The sequence below is a fragment of the Lissotriton vulgaris genome, chromosome 6 (assembly GCF_964263255.1).
Source record: "Lissotriton vulgaris chromosome 6, aLisVul1.2, whole genome shotgun sequence".
Taxonomy (NCBI): Eukaryota; Metazoa; Chordata; class Amphibia; order Caudata; family Salamandridae; genus Lissotriton; species Lissotriton vulgaris.
Window position 1 is genome coordinate 494,655,933 of NC_141694.1, and position 13,174 is coordinate 494,669,106.

At 43.3% G+C, this 13,174-nt stretch overlaps 1 protein-coding gene across 1 annotated transcript in view; it reads left to right on the top strand.

The window, feature by feature from the left end:
- The window catches only part of KCNQ5 (potassium voltage-gated channel subfamily Q member 5), an 850,222-nt gene that overhangs the window by 511,935 nt on the left and 325,113 nt on the right, over positions 1 to 13,174 (top strand). The window contains exon 6 of the mRNA XM_086926499.1: positions 12,825 to 12,920. Within this exon, the coding sequence (XP_086782625.1) occupies positions 12,825 to 12,920 (96 nt within the window). The remainder of the gene's footprint in view (positions 1 to 12,824; positions 12,921 to 13,174) is intronic.

Consider the following 13,174-nt stretch of genomic DNA (forward strand, 5'->3'; position numbering starts at 1 on the left):
TATTGTGTCATTGTTAGTGGTTTCACACACGGCGTCCAGTTGCACCGTTATCTTAGGTACAGAGTTTTTGCCCAACAGCTGATTATTGATTTAAACTTGGATCTTGGTCAGTGTTTGGATGAGTGTGGGACACAGGGATGTGTAATTCAGGAGCACAGAGGTGACTAATACGCAACAGTGTACTCCATGTAAATGAGGAAAATATGAAAGAAAATCACAAAGGCTTGCCGTGGATGGTGCGAGGCTAAAAGGGAACACGTGGTCAGGAGAGCAGAGGGAAAAGATGTTAAGCAAGGAGACACACGGAAAATATTGCAATAAGAACACTGAGACAGGAAGCAACATGAAACAACGTCCATGAAGCACGAACACAGCAACAAAGAGAGGTTAACCTCTTCCATGCTCGTGACGGAACCATTCCGTCACGAGCCACGGGTGGGCTGTGCTGGTGACAGAACGGTTCCGTCACGGCCCTGCCGCCGTGCCTGCGTGGCGTGAATTCCGTACCTGCGCTAACGTTCTAAAGAACGGGCGGGGCCGTGACGGAACCGTTCCGTCACAAGCACAGCTAACCCGCGAGCCGTGACGGAGCGGTTCCGTCACAAGCATGGAACCGCCGCGCGGCCGTCCCACCCCCTTAGCGCTGCGGCGGAATAGCCGCCGCAGCGAAGGGGTTTAAAAGATCAGCAGAAAGACACAGGGAGAATAGGCCCTGGAGTCACGTGGCAAAGGCAGGGTAAGGGGGTGCGACACAGAACACAAGACTAAAAACCTTTGTGCAACAAAAGTACTTTAAGCAACCATTGGCAAAGCCAATAGGTCTTGTCTATGATAGAGCTATTTGCTTTGGCAATGTGTTTTTAGTCGTTATGTACACCAGTGTGGCTGCTGTTCAACATTACTAAAAGTAAGAGGTGTGAATTGGGGTGGGGTAGATTGTAATGGGGTAGCTAGGAGTAGGATAGATCGGGGCAGATTGAGGAAGAGTAGATGGGGTATATTGGGGCAGACTGGAGTGAAGTAGGGTCAACTGGGGAGGAATGGATTGGGATGGATTGTGGTAGATTGGAGTGGAGTGGTGTAGACTGGATTGGAGTCGGGTCGATTAGATTGGAGTCGGGTAGAATGGAGTGCGGCGAGGTAAACTGGAGTGGGATAGATAGGGTAGATTATAGTATTGTACAATGGAATGGCGTGGGGGTAGCTTGGGGTGGTTTGGAGTTGGGTAGATTGGGGTGGAGTGGGGTCGATTGGAGTTGTATGGGGTAAATTGAGGTGGAGTGGAGTAGATTGGGATAGAGTGGAGTAGATTAGAGTGGAGTAGATTGGAATAGGGTAGATTAGGCAATGTGTTTTAGCCATTATGTACACCAGTGTGGCTGCTGTTCAACATTGCTAAACGTTAGTGGCGTGGAGTAGGGTGGGTAGATTGGAGTTAGGTAGAATGGAATGGGGTCGATTGGCGTATAGAGGACTGGGAGTAGAATGGAGTACATTGGTTTGGGATAGGTTGGAGTGGGGTGGAGTGAGATACATTGGGGTAGATTGGAGTGGGGGTTGGGTAGATTAGCGTGGTTGATTGGAGTGGGGTAGATTTGGTTGGGCTAGAATGGGGTGGAGTGTGGTAAATAGGGGTGGAGTGAGGTTGATTGGAATGGAGTAGATTGGGGTAGATAGGAGTGGGATAGATCAGGGTAGATGGAGGTAGAGTGGAGTAGAGTGGGGTAGATTGGAAACAAATGGAGTGCGGTGCATTGGGGTAGATTGGAGTGCAGTGGGATAGACTGTAGTGGAGTTGGTAGAGTGGAGTGGAATGGGTTAGAATGGAGTGGGGTAGATTGGGTGGATTATAGTATGGTAGAATAGAATGAAGTAGGGGTAGATTAGGGTAGTTTAGAGTGGGGTAGATTGGGGTGGAGTGGTGTGGGCTAGATTGGGGAGTGGGATAGATTCGAGTGGTGTGGAGTCGATTGGGGCCAAGTAGATTGGAGAGGGGTTGAATGGAATAGATTGGGTAGATAGGAGTGGAGTAGTTTAGAGTGGAGTAGAGTGAGCTACATTGGAGTGGGGTAGATTGAACTGGGGTAGATTAGGTTCTGCTAAAAAAGCAAAGTCTACAGTAAAACATAAAAAATATTCACTGTTGAAGCTATGAGAAGAGGTCTGTAGACAACCTTCAGTGGTCATTTTAAAATGTTTAATATTTAAATTTGCAACTTGTTAGAATCTGAAAGACACAGTAGTTTTTCAAGGGTGAGCTAAAAGCTGAAAGCTGAGGTTTGTATAAAATTTAATTATTTTTTAAAGAAAATACTTTCTGTCAAATTAATTTTCTGTTGCCCCTATTTTAATTGTTTAAAAACTGTTACTAATTTGTGTCTATATGTTTCATAACTAATTTCTAATCTTATAGTAGTGCAAATTGCTACATTGCATAGTTACATTGAACCCATTTCAAGATTAATTTTAGTCCACTAGCATCAGGACAACTGTTGATCAACTAGTATTTTTTATAGTGACTATGTACAATTGAAACAAAAGCAATCACAAAAATGTTCCGGTAAAGGGTTAAAGAAGTGCTTGACTGCCTTGAAAAGCACTTGATTTATGTTGCTTGCTTCACTAATAGAGGCCATATATCAGGTTGCTTTAGCTGTGGTGATAGGGGATTTGCATATAGTTACAAGTGTTTTGAATTGGGTGAGGACATCATAGACTTTAGTCAGTCTCCTTTTCTTATCCTTATATGGAGTATTTGTTCTCTGATATGTATTGTAAGTAGTATGATACTGCTAATTTGGATTTGGAGGATCGTGTTGTGAATGGCACATCGAGACCCACATGATTTTTCATGGTACTGTTAGATACATTGAGGAGTGTGTTGATAACAGATGTCGCCTTGAGGGAGTTGGAGAGTGTTAGACCTGTCAGCCTTAGGGTGGTCTTCCCCCAAACTTTTAGAATTACTGCTCCATTTTTTCTGACCTAGTTTTTGCTGGCCCACTTTACCACTGCTAGCTAGAGCTATAGTGCAATTGTTCACTCCTTAAAACATGGTTACATTTGGCTTATACCCAATCTGCACATTAATATACTTATAAGTCCCTAGTAAAGTGGTACTATGTTTACCCAGGACCTGTAAACTAAATGCTACTAGTGGGTCTGCAACTTTGCTCACGTAAGTAGCCCTTTAAACATGTCTCAGACTTGCTACTGCAGCCTGTGTGGGCATTTGTAAACTGCTGTTTTTGACATGGAAGAAAAACCTTTGCCAGACGCAAACATTCCTTTTTAATACATATACATTACCCCTGAAATAAGCCATGGACGGTCCCAGATGGCAGGATCCAATGTATTTAAAAATGTAGAATATATAACTTTAAGTTTTACATATCCTGGTAGTGAAAAACTCTCAAATCCATTTGCACTACTGCAAAGCCCGCCTGTCCCATAGGATAATATTAGGGTTACCTTATTACATTTAATAAGATGTAATTTCCAAATGGGAACAGGTATCAGTTTATGTTTGGTGTCTTTGGAACTGTAATGAAAAACCCTATCTTATGGTAAAGTCAGATTTTGAATTACAATTTTGAAAATGGCCCTTTAGGAAGTTCTCATTTTCCTGCCTTAGCCATTAGGTGCCTGCAGTCTGTCTCATGGTCACATGACTAGGTGTAACTGACAGTTGGGCCTTGTGTATTCCTCCTAGGCAGCCACTCACCATAGAGATCTTAGTTGTGCCTGGATGGGCCATCACTCGGAGGTGGGCACAGCCCTACTTACACTTGAATAGACTGTGTCGTGCATCCACACAAAGTACTGCATACCCCTTTGTAGTTAGTCTGGAGCCAGGGAAAGGAATGCAGGAAGCCTGTGGACTTCAAAAGAATACATATAGAAGCTTCTCCACTGCAAAGGAAGAACCAGATATAAATATTGGACTTCAGAGACACAATATACTTCAGGGCCTGTAGAGACTCTGCCAGGAAGTAGAACTGCTGTGCTGCTCAAAGGACTGCCACTCTACTGGACTGCTGCACTACAGGTCTACTGCATTTCTTGACTGCTGCCTTGCTGTATTACTGCCTTGCTGCCCACCTGCCTGAGTCAGAGGGATATTAATCTGCCCCTGAACTCAGGACTCCCAGAGTGACTCCAATGTTTAGTTCGTTAGCCTTCTATCCAGAGCAACAGGGATATAACAGGCTCCCAACCACCTGAACCAGCATCCAATTCCAGCAAAAGCAAGCCCCTGACTTCCAAGTGGTGCCTCTATGGTTGTGGACTATTGGTGTGCCCACAGAGAGGATGAATTGAAGATGTTGGGCTTTCTGCAACCACCAGAAAGCCTGTTGGCACCAAAACCTTGTCAATCACACAGCCCGCCAATGCCAAGTTCTGTCAGCCCAACCCTTCACACTCCAGCATCCACTGCTTCTGGGGAGCTCCATCAGGAAGCACCAGTTCGCGACAACAACAGGATCGTCATGCTGCAGCGACACCAGGCCTGCTCTTCTGTTACATCAATGACAATCTGTGTCGCTTCCCTATTCCTGGCAGCCCTCTTCCACTGTGAATGGAACTGTATGAGCTGGACTAAAAAGGTACGTTTTCAGTGGGACTAACCTGGTCCCTGTATCTGACCAATGCTCCATCACAGTCAGCCTGAACTTGTGACTCCCTCCTGGTCTCGCACAGTCAGATAACCGCAAGATGCCTTTTGGGCAATTTGGTGCTATTTTCATTTATAAATTGTAAAATTGCAGATCAACAATGTTGTCATGTTGGTCGTGTTTTATTTATTAATATCCACTCTAGGGTTCTAATTTGGTGTAGGATCTTTTTTATGTAGTGTTTTAATTTTAACACTGATTGAAGTGCTGCATAAATATTTTACACATGGCAAACCATGTCAAGCTATCAGAGAATTGAGCACAGTTTAATTTGGGATTTGCTTATGATTTCATTCTGACAAGGATTGCAGTTTCTGTAATTTCTTACAGAAAGCCAGAATACTTAAGGACCCAATGTTTAAGCCAGGCATTAGAGAGAAAATACAGAATTATTGTATGGAAAATAGAGGCAAAGCTTCCTCACTGTAAATTGAATGGAAAACCTTTAAAGCAGTAAGTAGGTGGCATTGCATCAAAATCCTGGTGGAAGTTTGGGTAATCTTCCTAAAGGAGGTGAATAAGTAGGAAAAAGCGATGAGAAATATTGAGATTGAGAGACCCAACTGACTGCAATTACAGATCCCTCTAGCAAAGAAAGACTGATGTTATGACTATAGGAAATACTTTGCAAGACCACCTGATACGGCCAATAAAGCTGGCAGATCACTGGGATAGATGGCAAACCCAACAAATAGAGGATTTCCCATACTAAGCATATAAACGTGACATGGAGATCTGAAATATATACAGGAAAACAACAATACTGGTTTTGTGGGATATTATGTTGAGTTACCAAGGCATTCCATACATTTAGGTGGTACTTTTTGCATAAAATTTTATGGAAAATGGGGCTCAGTATTGACTTCCTTTCTTGGAATGAATTGCTATATACTGTTCAGAGAATGTTAATGGAATGTACAATAGGACAGGGAAAGATACAGAGGTGTCTCCTCTATCTACTACTTTTTGCATTGGCCTCTAAATAGCTGGCCCATTTAGCATGATGGGGAGAGGCATATTGGGGCACGACAGTTGCAGGGATGCATCACCCCATATTATTATGCATTGATTTCATGGTTTTATATTTGCATGGGCATTTGGAACTGGGAGCGGTATGTAAAGCATTGGAACAATTTGGCAGATTATCTGGAATCTAAGTAAACTGGACTAAATCCAGTGTATTCTCAATGTGGCCGGATGAGAGTATTATGAGGGATCCCACAAATGTGCACAGACTAAAATAGGAATCCCACACTATGAATTACATAGGCGTGCACAGTTATAGAACAGAGCGGGACTTACAGGAATGTAATATTGTAGCGGGAATTCCGTTCTCCTACAGAACTGTGCATAGAGATTCGGAACCTCAGTGAATTAGGATGGCCCAAAACTCACCTCAGTACCCAAAATCCCCTTACCGAGCTAGCTACAGTGTCTCATTGGTCATAACAAACTCCCAATGTTTAGACAAACCAGAACATGAACTTAGATTACCTCAGGTATCGTGGAACACATGAACACTCTTTCGCTTTATAATCATTTCAAACCAGAATGTGGAGTAAATGAGAACACGTGCATATTTGAAATATTTATTTACTAATGCAGGGTTCTCAAACGCAGTATCTTATATAATACAAGCAAACATATTATAAGAAACAAAGTTATCAGCATAGTTACTAGTCCATAAAAAGCGAACGGTGACAGCATACTAAAATGCTGAAATGAATAGGAATTAACAACACCTATTTCTCACCCTCCCTATTTAGCATAGTATATTATATCTATGAAGGTCTCTTTTGGGTTTTAGCAGGGCGGGCCCATACCTTAAACCTCAGTGGGAGAGGATCACATCATCTTTCACCAGCTCTCTGCATGCGAAGCTCCATCAAGTGTGTTATGTGTGTTTTCAGCAAAGCAATATAAAACCCGCTTAGAGCCAGATTTGGGCAGCAGCATGTGTTTTATGTCTAGGAAGGTGCAGACAGTGTACCAAGCAAAGCTGATATCCGAGCAATAACATATTATTTCTCAAGTAAATCACGACGCTCTTCTGGGTTGAAAGCTAAAATAACAATTATGTGTTGCGTGCAAAATGAAGCAAAAGGAAAAATTGTGTTTAAACATTTAATAAGCTCATGCTAACTTAACACAGTATATAGAAACAAAGTAGCTATATGACACTTCCCCCCAATGATCCGAGCACGGTCAAAAATAAGGTAAGGTAAGACCAGAATAGGGGCAAAACATGAAAGCAGAGTTCAATAATAATGAGCTACGGTAATTTTCAAAAGCAGATATGATGGCCTTACAGCGGCCAAATAAAAAAGGTCTAAACTTTTCAACTCAAGGCCCACTTTCGTACAAGTCAATAGGCCTGGGGTGTAGCAAAAATTGTTTGTACGCAAAAAGCACCCCCAAAAAAAATGCAATCAGGAACGTGCTATTAGCAAAAGTCCCGAAGGCTTCTCAGGATAGGACTGAATATGCAAAATATGCAGCTACAGCCTCCAGCATGAAATCACTGTCATCATCCGAAAACAGTTCAGCCATCCAATTAAGTAGTGGGAAAGAACATACGTGCTCCTCCAGCACTGGATCCTCTAGCATCATCAGAGGACAACTCGGTGGGTTCTCATGAAAGCTCTGTGCCAAGAACTCATGCGCTGCTGCGAGTATGTCCCAATGACCCATTAGTCCATGCATCGCTGCCAAGGCCATAATCCTTTCGCCAGAACAAATCAACTCGTGAGCAACTACGGGACTCATCAGATGATTAAAATCGGCGTCAGGAGACACCGTCGTGCAGAGACACAAATCAAGGGCCCAGTCGAAATCGCAGCTCAGGCACTGAAACACAGGCTGGGCACATGTGAAATAGGAAAATCGAAACGATAATCCAAATGCCGTGCTTAAAGTCGCAAGCGGCAGTGTGTCATAGTAATCAAGCATCCGGTCGCGAAACAGTGGCAGGAGGGGCTGTGCGGCTTCTAGCGCAGGACGGGCATCCATGTTTAATAAAACAAAATATCACCAAAACGCCTGCAGCCAACGCTAGCAAAACAGGGAAGCCACCAAACAGGCTTGAAAATATAGAATGAAAGAAGGCAGGGATGACTCCAAATATTTTCTCGAAGGAAGTCACAAGACCACTGCTTACTTTTTTTAAAAAGTGAGCAAGGCCAGAAGTGGAGGAGGCATTAAAGATTTGATGAACCAGCTCGCTGAAATGTAACGGCAAATCAGTATTTAAAAGCGCCTGCACCTCTGTGCGCGTGTTAGCTATGTGAAGGACGAATGTTTCTCGGGCCGAACTCAGGGCCACCTCTTTTTGAGACAAAAGGGCTCTTATTCTGCTCATACCATTGAACTCTGCCTTCAAGGTTGGAATGCGCGGCCAGATGGAAACATCTGAATTCCCATGTGTCGGAGGATTCAGAACGTGTTTGCAACAGACCACACGTTCTGATACTGTTACCACATAGGCGATACCTTTAATTAACCCACAACATTCCTCGTTATCTAACAGTAAACAACTACCGTTCACCAGTGAAGTGAAAGTTGGAACGATTGCGGGAACTGGAGTACCTTTCAAAACACAAGCTAAATTCGGCCGGTCCTGATTACAAGAACCGTGCAACTGGATGTGTCTGCATATTAATGAATGATCAGGTGTCTCTGTGCATTCCTCCCTATTAAGATATACTTCTTTCTCATCTTTCAAGCACCTATAAGTGAATGGAAGCGACCATGCCTCATGGAGAAACGAGCTACCTAATGGTTCATATCTCCCTATCGCAATATATCGCATACAATTAGTAAATTTGTACAATGCAAACGGTAATGTGATTAATCCGTGGATAAGCCACGTTGCAGCAGTGGCCTCAACTACAGAGACCGGTAAAGATTCCAACCTCTCAATGTGTAACATGGAAAAGGATGCATCACGCATTGAAAGCATGCGTTGCTTGTCTGTCAAATTAAAAGGGGCAAAGAGGGAGGACACGTTCCTGTAATTCCAAGGCACCCTACCAGCCTTAAGCGTCTGCAGAGTCCAAGCAAATTGCATAATGGAACGCAATTGATTTTGACCATGGTATAACACAGACACTTCATCATGTACAATATCAACAACAAAAGATACAATATTATTCAACGTGTAAATGCGTGAAGAAAGCATGTTAATACTATTATCCACAACTGCAAGCACCTTTTCCAAATTAGCTTGATCAATAACTCTAAGGTGCTTAGCAGCCTCAACCTGTGAAGTTTTCCATATTTCATTGTAAATCGCATAAATCCATCTTTTAGATCTACCACTAGCCGGGCGTTTTATGAAATCATTTAAATCCACATCATCAGTCAGCTTGGATAGATGTGATTTAACTGCAGCGAATGTAGAATGTTGTAACCAATTCTGACACAATTTGCCCACTGAGTAAATGGTGACAGAATGATCAGTATCAAAACGGGGATCAGGCCTGACTTGTGTAAAACCTTCAGTTAAACCCAGAAAGCTGCGTTGGCAAGAATCAGAGCTTCTGTGCCACATCAGCCAACCCTTCGGATCCATACTGGATACATTAAAGGATGAATTGTGCAATATTGTTTGCAATTCTTTTTTTTTTTTTTGGAAATCTTTATTGTACAACAAAAGCTTACAGGTACGGGCCCACAACCATTCAGGCCGGCCGCGAAATCAAGTGGTAGCACAATAGGCAAAATCAAAACAGCTCAGCAGTCCCTGAGACGAGGAGCAGCAATTATCTGAAACATCACATACTGGAAAAAGGGGGGACCACTGAGTACAGGATAAATGAGGTTAATTTTTATTTGTTTGCAATTCTTGAATGGAAAACTGTGTAAAATTATTCCAACCTGAATATTCTTCCAATTTGGGGATGGTAGGTGTATTTAATTTTTTAGAAGTAGCCAATCCAAAGCATGTTGTCTGGAAAATGGTAGAATTTAAAAACAACATATGATTTGGGATGGGACATGCATGGTGCAAAGCCTCAACGCCTTGTACCTGCCAACTTTTAGAACCCCAAACTGATTTAAGGTCAATGGTTTCCTTCCATAGCTCGTTGCCCTCTACAGCCAATTTGTCTAGAAAGGACTTCGAATACAATAATTTTGTATCGGTAAGTCTAACTTTCGACATGGACTTTTGAGCCATTTTAAAATATAAGGACCCAGGACTTGATCAATTAAAGTCGGTAAAATAAGTGTACTTTTTCAAAAACGTACTGGAGCTGCCTTGTAATGGTGCTGGGCAATGTTCCCACTGTGTGTAATTTACAGTACCCCTTCTGGAACTCGTTTTATGCAGAAAATGGTTACCAAAATGTTGAAAGCAAAATAAATCACCATAATTAGCAGACTCTAAATATAAATCTTCAGCATCAAAGGCAGCATAATATTTCAAATCAGAGAATAATGATTCAACGGCCTGAATATCCCAATCATCAGAACGTATGTTTTGTTTCACCACATCCCCCATCGATCAATCAATCAATCATCGTATTTATATAGCGCACTACTTACCCAGAGGGTCTCAAGACGCTGGGGGGGATCCGCTACTGCTCGAACAGCCAGGTCTTGAGTTGCTTCCTGAAGGCGAGGTGGTCCTGGGTCAGGTGGAGGTGTGTGGGGAGGGAGTTCCATGTCTTGGCGGCAAGGTAGGAGAAGGACCGTCCCCCTGTGGTGGCTCTGCGGATGAGGGGGACGGCGGCGAGGGCATGGCTGGTCGAGCAAAGCTGGCGTTTGGGCGCGTAGAAGTTGAGGCGGCTGTTGAGGTATCCTGGGCCTTGGCTGTGTAGGGCTTTGTGTGCGTGGGTGAGGAGACGGAAGGTGATTCTCTTGTTGACCGGGAGCCAATGCAGATCTCTCAGGTGTCCGGAGATGTGGCTGCGACAGGGGATGTCCAGGATGAGTCGTGCTGAAGCGTTCTGGATCCGCTGGAGTCTCTTCTGGAGTTTGGCGGTGGTTCCGGCGTTCACTCTGAGCACATTCGGGACATTAATCACTTCAGTAGGGCCATGGATTTGAAATTTAACCGCATCCCACACAATCCCATCAAGAACAGGCCAAGCAGTGATGTTAACAAAATTCAAGTCTCTCTTCAGTCTGTGTGCTGAATGTGACGAGGAAAGGGGGGCCATTAGCAAGGATGAGATCCACTAGGTCAGTGAAGGCAAGTGCGGCATTCTGAAGAGGTTTTCCACTGTCAAAGGTGGTAATAATAACCCCGTTGGAAATGATGTCACTACTAAGTGTATTGTATTATTTTATCACCCTACCCATTAGAATCCCTATGGGTATTCAGATGGGTTAATGTGAATTTAAAGTGCCTAGGGGAGGAAAACATGCTCACAACACTGATGAAGTCTCATTAATAGCACAGTCAAACCTGAATAAGATCTGTTTGTTGAAACTCACCATTTGAGGAACAAACTACGTGACTTTGTCTGAAAGAAAACGAACAACCTTTCACATATCAGTGACTGTGGTCACACGGAGCACTTGCAGCTGGTTATTTTCTCTTGCCTGCTATTTATTGAGTTTCTACGAATCATGAGATCAATAGACAACAACGCCGCTTGTAAGGGGCCACTGGGGACAGAAAGGCACTACAGAGGGGATGCCTTGTCCAACCAATTATAGAGTCCAAGTGGTTAAATCAGGCATTTAATCAGTAAAATTGAATCTGAAGTCACTGGTTGGAGTCCTAAATGTTAATTAACAAGAACCCCTGCTCAAAAGAGGGTACAGAAGATTATCAGAAATAAAACTGGTCGAATTAATGAATGGTGCTCAAAGAACGACTAATATTTAAAGTCCATTATCGCAGCAGAAGTTGATGTCAAGTAATTACAGTCGAGTACATCTTTCTATAATGCTAACCTAGCTTTGCTGCACTGTGTCAGCTTCATGTAACTTTGAGTTGTGTTCAGGGCACAAGTCCTAAAAGGAGAAGTGGGGGGACTGACCTAGTTTGACAGTATGCAAGTGACATCACAGCGCATGACATCACAGCGCACGACATCACAGCGCACAACATCACACATGGCATCATAGGAATTGACATCATAGAAGGTGGCATCACAAGCCACAACTTTACAGGAAGTGGCATCACAAGAAGTGACATCAGATCTAAAGCCCTCACATATATGTTTAGCAGCTCTATCGTGTACGTGTGAGTGTATTGCGAGGATAATAGCACATTGAGCTATGAAAGATGATATGTGACTTCAACACCTTGCAATCCCCCAGTTTTATGTAACACAATCTGTACATTAATTTAGAAAATTTATATAATTTATTGTACGTGTAATATGCATGTGTTGATGTAAAGCGCTCTGACACTCTGTATTGGAATGAGTAGGGCTATATAAGAAAAAATGGTGGTATTTACAATATTTCAACGCCTCCTCAGGGGATGTAAGCTCTATATAAATGCAATTTGCTTTGTGTAAGTAATGGAAAAGACCAACACATCTGATATACTTACAGTGCATGCATATCGCCTAAACAGGGACTGAACAAAGTGAAAAGCTGACTCTCACATATGTGTGGAGTGCTCCCAAAGGTATGAGCCTTCCTTTCCCCTCCGCTTCTTTTGCATCAGGTGTGAGGCGCCTGACTGCTCCCAGTCAAGAGACGCGAACAAAAGGAGGGCTGATGACCCCTCAAATTTGGCCTTTGTTATGGTCCCAGCAGGAGTCTTAAAGAAGAAAGCCCAGTACCCACCTGCACATTGTTGCCTTGTTGCAGATGGTATGCAGACAATGTGCAAGTGCAACTGAAAGTGCCACAGTGTTTGGAAATTCTACCGGGACGAGTTCAGCACATTATTCAATGGGACCCAATTTCTTTGCAGGGCCTTGTGAAAAAAGTGGGTGGACGCTGTCCACCCACGTGTACCCCCAACTCATGCCCTGGTTGTGTTAGAGTTGCTGCACCTGCAGACAGGTAATCCCAAGCAGAGTTTGCCTGTCTGTGAGTAGCTCGCCGTTCACTCCTGCCTGTCATCTAAGAGTTTGCCTCGGATTGTGGCAGTTCTTACATTACCACTTCATGGAAGTATGCTTCACATCTGTCGTGTTTTTTTTGTGCAAACTTCAACATTTTGTTTTCTATTGTCTTCAGGGAATTCTTGGCTCAGGGTTTGCATTAAAAGTACAGGAACAGCATCGGCAGAAACATTTTGAGAAAAGAAGAAATCCAGCGGCCAGTCTTATCCAGGTATGTGTTGGTGCCTTGCAGTCTTGTGTGCGATATCTACTTGTTAGACGGCGATGGTAAGTCTTCGCAGTATGGATATGTAAGACCCTCAATCTACCCATGCTTTAGCGACAACTGAACCTACACTTAGAGGGAAACATGCGTTGACTCTTGGCTTTCTGTGGTCATGCATAATTCTTATGTAGCTCCTGCAGAGTTTTGGTAAAGTCATGGTTTGTTGGAATCAAGGGCCCGATTGATAGAATGAACTTAAG